Below are 13299 nucleotides of genomic sequence, written 5' to 3'. Positions count from 1 at the left end.
GGATGGGTATACATACTATAAAAGGGTTCAGGGAACACAATCACATTTCTGTTTATACTTTGTGTCTGCATTACTTATAATATGTTGGCCATATGTGAGTGAGTACTGGAAGTGGAACCACATCACTCTCACTGTTGGATGTAGGGTGGGTTAGATTAGAGGTTCTTTTAGTGATTAAAAGCTATATGTATGAATACATCGTTTGTTGGATCACAATTATCAGGATGTTGGAAAGGACAAAACTTAGAACTGTTTATTTATAAAAAAAAGAGGGGGGGGGAGTGTACCATAGATTTCTTCCTGGTCATTTATTTCTGAATTTCAGCTAAAACAGCTAAAAACCATGCAATATGGCCTTTTTTAATCAAATCATTTTAAATCCCAAGAACATTTAGTTACTCTGTTAAAATACTCTTTGTAGCATCCCCTGTAGTTCTATTATTTTATTGGTAGATCTGCATAATTACCTTGCACATGAAGAATGTCAGGAATTCCTCATTGGTGAGACCCATTCTCCACTTTGTTATTTAAGTGTTCTGACTTCAATTAGCTATATCTGGTGTTTTTGTTAAATTGTGCTTACTGGCTTTTGAAGACTCTTGTTCTGATAACCATATGCAACATAGCTAAATTGTTCTTTTATAGTGTCATGAATGCTGTACATATTAATAAATATGGTACGATCTACTAAATAGAATACATTTGAGTGCACTTTGGTTTGTTATAGGCAGAATGGCCAGGGTTTAATTTTTTGCACATCTTTTGGGATTTTTTTTTTAAAGTGTCATTTGCAGTTCAAACAATCTTTGTAGAAATGCCTGGTTAAATACATATTTAAGATGGATTCAATAATTTTCTCAAACTATCAGATCGCTTCATTAGAATTTATACATTGAAGAACCCATGGTAAATTCATTGCATCATTGCCCTTGTTGAGGTATAGCAATAAAGCTGTGAGTTGGCCACCAGAACTAAGCCTCAATTTCATGCCTTTTTCTCCCTTCTCCAGTCTTTCTTTTCTGTATCCCAAAGGGCAGACAACGGGTTACTCAAATTACAGCGTATATTGAAACCAGAATTAGAAATGATGATTTGAAGTAGATTTCCAATTGTTTTTAAGAAGCTAACTATAGGCTGCTCAGATATAAAGGGAAGGTGGTTTCTTCAAAGCAGAAAGAGAAGGAATGGATTGGAGCATTGCAGGAACACTTATGAAATTGGAGGGTAGTGGTGAGAGGGAATGTCCAAATATGAAGTTCAGTGCAACTCATCAGTCTGGTTTTTTGACAATTAAATTACTTCAGTGTAGACACGATGACCAAAATATGATGACCAATCAATGTTGCTTCTTCTTTAGATTCAGTCCCTATAAAAGGGACTCACCATACCAATAAGAGTGAGAGCCCTTATTTTCTCACTGCTTACATTTCATTTGCTAGCTTGGATCAGATCCATTTCATCCAATTTTTTTTTTTTGCCTTTCGTTTATGAGATTTTATCTTCATGCCAAATAGTAAATAGCAATATATTCTTTGCAATTTGAGAGAGTCTGATGAGAACATAGTTTATTTCTGTTTCAATTTCAACTCTTGGATCCAATATATCATATTTTCTGGAACAGGAGAGATGTTTTTCATTGAAAATCAGTCTGCTATTGATTATAGTCTTCTGAGACACCCGGGTTAACCCTTTCTGTCTTGTTCAAATAAAGGCTTTATTACAAATCTGACGGTTCAGCGTCAGTTTTTCCCAGATGAAGAAGATGAGACTGGAGCTGCCAAGGCATTAATGCGTTTGCAGGACACATACAAACTGGATTCTGAAACAATATCAAAAGGAGAATTTCCAGGTGATGATTGAAATCTACATGATGTTTCTATGAAGCATATTGTTCTTTGAATTGGGTTCCCTGCTGAATATATATAAAAAAAACCAGTGAATAAGTTACGAAACCATACATTTGTATGCTGTGCCTTATCCTGTGTCTATGTGGCTCTGTGCCAGTTTTCGTTTTGTTATTTCCAAAATTATGGTTAGCAATGGTTCACTAGATTTCAGAGAAGCATGCCGAGCATTATTGTAAGGGTGTAGAAATAGCTTTGAAATGTAGTGCTGTTGTCTAGATTGAGTTATATTTTAAACAAACAAACACAGTCAGTTTCCATTCTTTTGGTTGAATTCTATGCTAATGCAAAGCACTGTCAGAATGATTCTGCTTGAGATCAGTGTGCTGGTCTATAAAGTAGTTTAAGGTCACTATATATTTCAGGCAAAACAAAAATTATCAAATTATTTAGTTTTCTTAGTTTCACAGATTACTTATGTGATCTTTGGGCCTCACAAATATTTTTTAATAACAAGCTAAGTAACTTAACAGGCTTCTTGTGACTATAAATATTTTTGTGTAATATTTGGTTAATTCAGTCACATTTACTAATAAAATCCTCGGAAATTGGCCTCCATTAAAAACATTTGAATAACAAACTTCAGTAGAATAAACCATTAATAAAACCCAGTATTTGGCTCTTGACTCACGTTAACCTGGGATTCGTTCCAGTTTTTCACATGGATCAGTTCATTTGGCAACTAGGCATGATGAACATCTGGAGTTAAAGGTATACTTCAATATATTCTATTGTCCCAGAATCTGGATGACTCTGTTGGGGTAAATCAAATACACAATTGAGCAGGGATGTTGGGTAATAGAATACAACTAGACTGTTCTCAATGGTTTTTGTGTCTAAATTGAGGCTCCACAGAAGCCCAGCTATGCTATGCATCTGCTTAATTCTGTGTTCCTTTTAACCACAGAAAACTTTTCCACTGGACGGGGAAGACAGCAAGTTTGAGTGAAAGTGTCTGAGACAGTTGACAGTTTTACATTTTGAAAAGGCAACTCCCCACCCCATCCTGGATTTTAAAGGATATTGGGGAGGTGTGACAAGGGAGATAGTAGACTTGGAAAGAAATACTTTAGAATACTTGTTCTTTGATTCCAGCTCTCCTTCCATTTAACCAAAAAATATAGATATGGCTTTCCTTGAGGCTCAGGAAAAGAGAGTGGGACTTAATCTCTCAATTCCCTTCAGCTTCCAATTCCACTATTCATACCAATACCAATGAGCAATTAGGACTGAGGTTTTCTGCTTTTTGTTCTCAAGCTATTTTTAAATTTTAAGAAAAAATTGGCATCTTTCCACACTGAGGGAAAAACAGGGCTATTCCCACTCTCAATGTAGGTTTGGGTTTGGTTGTATTTTTCCCTTAGCAATTTAAAAATTCCTGGTGAGAGAAGAGGGAATGAACTCAAAGGTCATGTACTGAATTAAGTCTGTCATCTGATCCTGAATCTCCTGATACCCTGGTAGGATTCTAGATTAAAGACAGGAAAGCAAGAAGATGAAGGAACATCAACAACCCAATTCTTGACGGGGGTGGTACCCAGGAATGTAATTTTCAAAGCAGCAGGTGGACTGATTATTTGTATCTGGTTTGGAAGATTTGTGAATAGGCAGGAGGGAATTAGAAAAATTTATCCTTTTTCTGTGTATCTCTGGAACTTTTTTTAACCATGTCCACAAGAACAGCATTCATCTAAAAACAAAGGGAATAATAAAATCGAATCAATTTTTTTTTCACACGCCTTCATTGTGTAGAACTCTATCAGACAAAAAGCTTAGGCAGGTTTGCCAGATGTACTTAATGTGTGCTTTACTCATTTCAGGCACAAAGTACAGATCTACCTTGACAGTGGATGACTGTTTTGGTATGGGGAAAACAGCTTACAACGATGGGGATTATTATCACACCGTGCTGTGGATGCAGCAAGCCCTAAAACAGCATGATAATGGTGAACAGACAACCATCAGTAAAGCTGACATCTTGGATTACCTCAGCTATGCTGTTTTTCAGCTCGGGGATTTACACAGAGCAATAGAGCTTACAAGACGGTTGGTCATCCTAGGTAAGAAACAGCAATAAGAATTTACGCCAATCCATAGCAGAAAAGAAAAGATGCTTTAAAGGGAATGTGGGTGCCTTTGTTGGCATCTCCTAAAAGAAGCCTTACCTTTTCCTAGTCCCATAAACCAACTATGTGGTCCTGGAAGATAAATGCTTGAAGTAAGGAGATGCCCAGAGGGTGGGAGAAGATTGTATCACTGAGTCTATGCCCCCTTATTGATCTTTAAATCAAACATTTGTTTTCTTGAGAGCACATGGCTCCATGCTTCTTTAAGGAGGCACCAACAAATCCAGCAGATATGTCCCCATTTCCTGCAAAGTACTTTTTTTGCCTCTGATCCAAATAGCTGCACATCCCAAGTGATGTATTTTTCCTCAGAGGCTTATGGAATTTTTGATCTGGGAAGCCTCTCTGGCCTGCCTAGAAAGGTTCCAGATGAAGGATTTCCATTGGTGCCCCAAAAGTATAAAAGTGGGGGTTCTGTGATCACCACAGTTTGGATATAAGAATCCCTGTTACTTGACAGCATAGGATCCCTACACTGCTTCTCCTGTACTTTTGAAAGAAGACAGTGCTAAATTATCCTGAATTCTGCTGAGACAAAGTGAAACTAATGCTGACTTTTAGATCTTTTAATCCAGATTTCCAAATTCTCAGCAGACCATACCATCTCATTAATTTTTCTTCAGTGAGATTATTTGCTCTGTTTCCCTCTGTCTTAACTATAAAAATGATTGATAATAACTTCCAGAAACCGAAGACATCTGCTACTACTCAGTGCTGTTATTTGCTTGGATTATAGTGAAGTTTATCTAAGGCAAAATGACAATCCAATCTATTTCTGTCAGGATTGCCTTGAAAGCTACAGTGGAATCTTGAATGTTTTTTTTTATTTTTAATGGCTAATTTTCCTTCTTATTCCTCCGAATATATTTTAAATATATAAGCGCTGTTCAGTGCTCTCTTTTCTATTAGATTGTTTATCCATTTTCTTTTTGCCAAAAATCATTACCTTGCTGTATAATGTTGACTTTTTTTCCCAATTTCGTGCCCTCATTCCTTTTGTTGTTACTAAGAAGTTTGACAGTAATTCCCCAGGTGTAGTCTTGTATTAAATAAAATCAAAGGTTTCAAGTTACTATATAATAGTTTTTTTTTGTTTTTTTTTGGTGTTCGACGTTTTATTCCAACATTTCTGCATGCTTACATTCAATACACACACAGAGATGCACATGGTAACAAAAATACCATGAACGTATTAGATTTTCAGCAATTAAAATAATTAATGTAATTCATCCCTTCAAACTTCATTGGTGCTAATCTTAATGACCTTGTCTGAAATCAAAAACTAGGTGATTAAGCCACTCAACGTCACCTATATAGTGCAGTAGACAGCATATAAATTCAATCAATCGATCAGTCAATCAAATAAGTAGGATTGAGTATGATTAGCACTTGATAGGGAGACAATTTGGGAATATCAGAACTGTATAAGTAGTCTTTGATTTACAACTGTAATGAAACCCAGAATTTCTGTCATAAGTCATGACAATTGTAAATCGAGGTACCCAGGTGACCAGACTCAATTTTACATCTTTTTTTGTGATGATCATAAGGTGAATCCATGTATTCCTATGGATGGTATTTTTTTGGTCTGGAAACCAGCTGAAAAGGTCAGAAAACAACCCTTTTAAATCAGTCATAACTGCACGAAAGCCTGTAAAGATGAGCCAAGTTGCACAGTGCCTGAAAAGCAATTATGTGGCCACAAGAGTGGATGTGTTCAGCTGTCAGAACTCCAGAACCAGGTCATAAGTAACTTTTCGAAGGTCTGTTGTAACTTGGAGCAGACATGAAGTGACCGGTTGTTAAGTGAGAACTACCTGTAGATTGGACTGGAAAGTTTGAATATTTTCTGAAAGAAACAACATCAAACCCTTCCATACTGTAACAAAGTATGAACATAGTTGTGAAGTCATCAGGAGCTGATTTGTACCATCTGAGCCTCAGGTTGGGGTGTATCTCTCAAGTTTGATGTTAATCTGTATAAGAATGATATTATGTTAAAATTGTATCAGAAAGAGCTGAATGTTGATGTAAGACTATTCCCTCTTAATTGCTGACCCAATTCAGTCCCCCCCCACCCAAAAAATATCCAGAGTCTTTAGTTTTCAGGCCTTTCCACTATGAATCATTACTTATTCACCCAAAATTGCTTGTTCTCCTATTGGCTAGGCTAGACTGCTGGACAATTTCAATAAAAAATGGACAAGCTTTTTTTTTAAAAAAACCCTGTAATTGTGCTCTTTTTAATGTAGAGAAAAGCCATTTGTTGGTAAACATGGTATGTCATTTTTGAGACAATACATCACACTCTTCCTTTATTGCCTTTGTACATTTCAAGCCCAATAAAGATCCTATCTTTAATTCACAGAGAGCCTAATTGGAAATTGGGGAGGTTGGCTCCTGACCTGAATAATGTAACGGGGTGGCCTGCTGAAGACTTCAAAATCTTCTGTTGATTCTCTTATGATTCTTTCCAACCAAGACCCAGGTCATGAGAGAGCCGGCAGCAATATGCAGTACTTTGAGAAGCTGCTGGAGAGCGAAAAAGAAAGAACCCAAATCAATAAATCGTCAGTGAACCCCAGTGAGCCCAAAACATACCATGGCATTTATGAAAGGCCTCAGGACTACCTGCCAGAGCGTGAGACCTATGAAGCCCTTTGCAGAGGGGAAGGTGTGAAACTGGTAAGTAAAAAAGTGCCAAAGATTACTAGCTTAAATAGCAGTAGCACTTATTTTTTTTTTTTATTTATTTATTTTTATATGCCGCCCTTCTCTGGAGACTCAGGGCGGCTTACAATGCGTTAAGCAATAACCTTCATACTTTTGTATATTTTATACAAAGTCAGCTTATTGCCCCCACAAACTGGGTCCTCATTTTACCCACCTTAGAAAGGATGGAAGGCTGAGTCGACCTTGAGCCTGGTGAGAATTGAACTCGCAGTAATTGCAGGCAGCTGGATGTTAAATGCTGCCTTAGTAGGAGGCATTAGCCTCCTACGCCACTCAGGCTCATATACCACTTAGACTTATATACCACTTCACAGTGCTTTACAGCCCTCTCTAAGTGGTTTACAGAGTCAGCATATTGCCCCCAACAATCTGGGTCCTCATTTTACCCACCTCGGAAGGATGGAAGGCTGAGTCAACCTTGAGCCTGGTGAGATTTGAACTGTCAAACTGCAGTCAGCCGGCAGTCAGCAGAAGTAGCCTGCAGTACTGCACTCTAACCACTGCACCACTGTGGCTAAATTCTCATATTGTTAGTATTTCCTTTAAGACCACATTTTACAAGTAAGTTCATCTTTGCTTTTAACTTGCTAAAAGAGAGAAAAAGTCGATAAGTAACTTCACGTGGCAAGATAACTTAATTTTTACACCAAGAACCTATATCCTCCATTACAAAACAATGAGAACAAAAATACCATTTCAGAATTCGAAAAACAGTTGCCATTTCAGATGAATAATGAATAGTTCTTCCTTTGAATTGCATGTACTTGCTCATCTGTAATGTTCAAGCTTATTTTGCTTGGTAACAATGAGCTCAGAAAATGCTTAAAATTATGACAATATGTCATATTTCAACTTACCCTTGCTTACAGAATCATAGGGTTGGAAGGGGCAGAATAACAAAATAACAGAATTGGAAGGGACCTCGGAGGCCTTCTAGTTCAACTCCATGCTCAGGCAGGAAACGCTATACCATTTCAGACAAATGGTTGCCCAATCTCTTCTTTAAAACTTCCAGTGTTGGAGCCCCCACAACTTCTGGAGGCAAATTGTTCCACTAATTGTTCTCACTGTCAGAAAATTAATTGTTCTGTCAGGAAACTGTCAGGACCTTGGAGGTCTTCTAATGCAGCCCCCTCAATTCTCAGACAAATGGTTGTCCAATCTTTACTTGAAAAACTCCAGTGATGGAAGACCCAGAACTCTGGAAGGCAAGCTCTTCCACTGCTTAATAGTTCTCACTGTCAGAAAATTCCTCCATTCCAGATTGGATCTTCCTCTGATGAGCTTCTAAATTGATGCCCTCTTTCCTGTGGGAGCCCTTCAGGTATTGGAAGACTGCTGTTGTGTCTCTGTCTCCACTCAGTCTTCTGTTTGTTAAGCTAAACATACCTAGTTCCTTTAGCCGTTCTTTATAGAATTTAGCCTCTCTGCCCTTTATCATGTTTTGTTGTTCTTCTCTGCACTCTTTCTCAGCATCTTTTTTGTATTGTGATGACCAATAATTCAAAATCTAAACTACTGTATTTATCTGGATATATTCCTAGACGCCTCGAAGACAGAAGAGGTTGTTTTGCAGATACCACAATGGAAATCGAAATCCTTATTTAATTATAGCACCTTTTAAAGAAGAAGATGAATGGGACAGCCCACATATTGTCAGATATCATGAAGTCCTATCTGATGAAGAAATAGAGAAGATTAAAGAGTTGGCTAAACCAAAAGTAAGAGTTCATTTTATTCAGTGGCTGAAATTATATCAGCATTTCAATTAATTAATATAAGCGAATAAAAAAGTGAAATTGAATTAACTGGGATTGGCTGTTTCCATACATATAACAATACATACGTAATGGTTTGTCCGATTTAACATGAAGATAAATTGCAGGAAATGAAAGCTTTTAACACTCCTGGAAAAGAAGAAAGCAGAACATCTGTCCAAGGTTTATTTTTAATTCTAAACCTGTATATTTACTGTGGTTGTTGAAGAAGAATGGTGGCTCACTTGCCCAATCTCTACCCATGCTGACTGGGAATGATGGAACATGTAATGAGCACATCTGGAGAAAGCTGATTTACCTTGATTATACTGTATTTCATCTTATCTAAAAACTATTTTAGAAAATATAGCAGGAACTGAGCCTAGGAACTTGGGTTTTTCTAGTAGGCAATGATTTTTCATGTGTTTTAAATAGTAGAAAGCTTCCAATTACTTGTACTTTGGTAATTATTTCCTTTACCTCCTCTAATTAATAATTAGAGTAAGTTAATGATCAGAAATTGTAAAAAAGTAATTATGTTAATTAATGAGGTTAAGAAATGTAGCAGTTGAGTAAGGATTTTTTAAAAACATGGATTTATTTTAAATGTTTCTGAAGTCATAATTCTTGTTCATCCATTATTTCACCTCATTTAATATTCTTCATGACTTTCATTTCTACAATGAAGAAATTTTTCTGATGATTTATCATTACTTTCTCTAGTTCTTGGACTGAACTGAAAGCATGATTATTTCATTTCATTGCAGGATGTCTAAAAAGAACAAAGCTTTATATGAATATCTGCTTATTTGAAGGGCAGATTCTTTAGATGTTGATCTGATAGATAAATAAAAGTTGCTCTAATGTTTTGCTAATTACAATCTTGGACTATCATTAAATGAAGCTGTTTTATTGTATTTATACATGAAAATAATCAGATAAATTCATAATTTAGCAGTATTAATTGCATCGGCTGTATAAACCATTTCCCTTTGAAATACAGATGCATAGTTTTATGGGAGGTCAGTTGCTGCCCATTTTTAATCACTGATTCAAATACACACTAGGTTCCAGGATAGGCTAAAGTTGGGTAATACAGCAATTGATTAGCAATCAAAAGATATATTCATCCATATTGTGATGTTAAAAAGTTTGAAATAAGAATTTATTACTGTTGTAGACAACATATATTTATCCCTGAGTTGCCTATCAGATCTAAGAGTTTTTCAGATCAGTTCTTGGTGGTGGTATTAAGGTAAAATTTATGCCCAGGATTTGAACAAAAACAAGAAGGAACAAAACAGAAATTGTAACTTACACGAATAATTCATTCTTTTTTAACCTTAGCTTCAGCAATATTAATTTTTGTGGTTCCAATTCCAAACTGAAAAGAGGGGCGATAACTTGCTGCTCTTTAATGTGAATATTTCATTTTAATTTCTTGCTTTTTTTAAAGACAATGACAAATGACAAATGTAGCCACATTATTACATATATTAGAAATTCAGAATTACATCACTTCAAGCAATACTTTAAAATGAGTTTCTGATCCTGATTTCTGGAGCAAGAGCTTATTACAACAGAATAGCACATGAGTCAGAAATCTGGCATTTCATTGTGCCAAAAGCTACATGTCAAGACATGATAATTAATAGGGATATTAAGAGATCAAAGAAATAATATGGAAAAAATGAATTAAGCATGAGAAGAAACATGCTGACAAAGAGAATAAGTGTTGTCTATTAGAATACATAGAACTCATATTAGTGAAGTGGCATTGTTTTAAATAAATATTTGTGTCACAATTAAGGTGCAGTTACACTGCCATGATGACAGGCATACTTGTGGTCATGTGGACCTGATTGGTTCAACCAAACTAAACTCTTAGCAAAGTCTTTCCTAATCATTCCCATTTCCTTTAGTAATCTGTCTCTGGGCTAGCCTCAGGCGGTAAGATGTTAGACTTCAAGACTCTTAACTTTCTGCTCACTATATGCTGCTGTTTCTCAAGGATCTTAAGTAAAAATTAATCACTTCTTTATGATGCAGTCTGTTGTATGAATATATTAGAAACGTTAGGGAGTTCTGGCAAGGGACAAGCTCTCAGTGGGTTCTTTTCTTCCAGTGTATCGGTATCCGTTTTTGTGCTCAGAGATGCTATTTCATAGTGCCAGTTTCTTGGCATCTACACGTTCAAGAGATTTGTCAGCAATAAACCACTTAGGGAGGGAGGAGATGCCAAGAGGACCCCTGAGGATCACCAAGGGGACGGTGGATTCTTACTTTTGTTAAGGATAAATTCAAGCCTGTCTCCTAATATAATACCATTTCTCTTACAAATTCTGTAATAGGTCTTTGTTTGCCTTGATTACTGTATTTTTCGCTTCATAAGACGCACTTCTCCCCTCCCCCCCCCAAAAAAAGTGGGTGGAAATGTCTGTACATCTTATGAAGCGACTATTGTGTCACAGACCTGTCTTTGTCATTGCCCGCCTCTTCTGTCTCTTTTCCGCAGTGTAGGAGTCAATAGGCAGAGCTGGCACATGAGAGGACACCTATCTGTGGTCCTCTCAGGCTCCGCCTCCTGCCCTCACTACACTGCTGCTCCATATTTGGCACTTCATATTCACAGTGAGACGGCGCTCCGTATTCATATTTTTTTCCTTGTCTTCCTCCTGTAAACCTAGGTGCGTCTTATAGTGCGAAAAATACAGTAGATACCAGCTAATGAAAGATGTCATCATCAAAGTTCGACACAGCTTTGTTGATATTGTCTGATCTTGGTTTTCCTCCTGCAGATGTTTCATTACAAGGTTAGGTATCATTATCAGTGCTGACACAAGAAGTGAGTGTTGTTGGCTCTTTATATAGAGCAGCTTGTTGTACTGGGCTTTGCCCATTTCTCCCTAAAATCTTCTGAGTTCCATACTTTATGGCCTGCTTTCCAGTGTTGGAACAGTGCTTTTGCATTACTTTCACTGTCATTACTAATCCATATAGGGTTAAGTGTACTTAACTCTAGCAGGAAGAACAGATAGGAATCCTATAGCATATACCAGCACTTTACAGAATTACAAATTCTCACTTAATAACGTTAATTGGGACCACCAACGTATAATTATTATTATGAAATAATAATATGGGAAGCCAGCAGGAAGGTGGAAAATGACAATCATGTGACTGTGTGGACACTGATGACCACATCTACAAGGATCAATTGTAAATTTCCTTGTTCAGCGGCATATTAATTTTGAATGGTTGCTAAACAAGCAGTCATTGACTGAGGACTGATATAAGTGAGTAACATCTATAACCCCTCCTCCACCTACCAAAACAATCCTCTAGTATGAGCTTGAGCTGTGTGCCAAGGAAAAGCCAGCTTTTCCTATTTCTAAACCCCGAAGAGTCAAAACAATATTTAAAGTGATGAATTTATTTACCACTAATGCAATACCAGAATATAAAATAAACTTCAGCTGCAATACTGCACAAAATATTTCTTACAAGAATCTTTTGGAATGCTTGGGAATAAAAATGCAAGTTGACATGTTTTTTTAATATATTATTGAAGTTACTAAATCTTGCATATCTTTTGATACAGTTGGCAAGAGCTACAGTCCGGGACCCTAAAACAGGTGTGCTTACAGTAGCCAACTACCGGGTTTCCAAAAGGTAAATTGTGTAAGAATGAATTTCATCCTCTTTTTTTGTAAAATAATTTTAAAACATATTGATAATAAATTAAAACCTTGAAATGCACATCATTCAAAACTTGACCAATAATTATGTAAAACCCTTTAATTGCGTACTTATGTAGAATGAAGAACTATTGAAATGTTTAGTATTTTTGCTGTTCTTACTATTTTCTACTATGATATAGATTTTATGTACAGTATTATTATGTATCATTGTTTACAAAAAAAATTATAAAATCTACAATTTCAAGTTGCTATATGTTATTATGTAAACTATTGCTTAATGATTAAAAACTAAAAATTGATTTTTGAAGAAGTGCTGTAAATGTTGACTCATCTGCAAAGCTGAGTGAAGATATGAAAGGAAGTGAGTCTGAATGCCTGCCTTTAAATTTCATGAGTTGAGACTTGTAAATTCCTGTACACAATCTCTTTTTTCTGCAAGTTCCTGGCTGGAGGAAGAGGACGATCTGGTTGTTGCCAAAGTAAATCATCGAATGGAGCTGATTACAGGATTAACTACCAAAACAGCTGAATTGTTGCAGGTAAGCATGTTACCATTTACCTCCTTTATGCAAGCCTCTGCCTTCTGTCTTGAAGCAGGATGGTATGAAATGTGTTGAATGTGTAATGCCCTGAATATTTTGAAACAAAAAACAGGAAACCCCCCCCCCCACCCCACATCCTACCCATCCTGCAAAAAGAGAGAGATCATCTTCAAATTTTGATTGAGATTTTTATAATTGAAAATTCTACAAACAGTAATGGCTGCCAATAACATTTAAAAGGAAGCTTCAACTATATGTACAGCATCTCTGCCCATCATTGCCCCATTTTTAAAATCCAGTAGAGCTGCTTTTTAAAAATTAGAACAGCAAAAAAAGGTCTACTACATTTTCAAATCCCAATAGGTTCCCTTCAGTATTTATTATACATGACAGTGAAATCTCAGGTGCCGATTCCTTAGCTGGTGTTGATCTCCATTCTCATTGAATTATTCCCAGGAACCTAGGATCTCATAATCATCATTTCTGTATATTATTGCTTGCTCTCAGTGAGAGTCTTGTTGCCCTGGGAAAATGTC

General features: G+C 36.5%; 1 protein-coding gene across 2 annotated transcripts in view; it reads left to right on the top strand.

Annotated features, from left to right (window-relative positions):
• Nucleotides 1-13299, top strand: part of P4HA2 (prolyl 4-hydroxylase subunit alpha 2) — a 59233-nt gene that overhangs the window by 29667 nt on the left and 16267 nt on the right. For both annotated transcript variants that reach the window (XM_070933923.1, XM_070933924.1), the window contains exons 6-11: nt 1712-1849; nt 3725-3964; nt 6513-6715; nt 8308-8484; nt 12122-12192; nt 12661-12760. In XM_070933923.1, the coding sequence (XP_070790024.1) occupies nt 1712-1849; nt 3725-3964; nt 6513-6715; nt 8308-8484; nt 12122-12192; nt 12661-12760 (929 nt within the window). The remainder of the gene's footprint in view (nt 1-1711; nt 1850-3724; nt 3965-6512; nt 6716-8307; nt 8485-12121; nt 12193-12660; nt 12761-13299) is intronic.

The sequence above is a fragment of the Pituophis catenifer genome, unplaced genomic scaffold (assembly GCF_029215685.1).
Source record: "Pituophis catenifer annectens isolate HBS135680 unplaced genomic scaffold, rPitCat1.0.hap2 SCAF_2, whole genome shotgun sequence".
Classification (NCBI taxonomy): domain Eukaryota; kingdom Metazoa; phylum Chordata; class Lepidosauria; order Squamata; family Colubridae; genus Pituophis; species Pituophis catenifer.
This window is presented reverse-complemented; position numbering and strand designations above follow the sequence as displayed.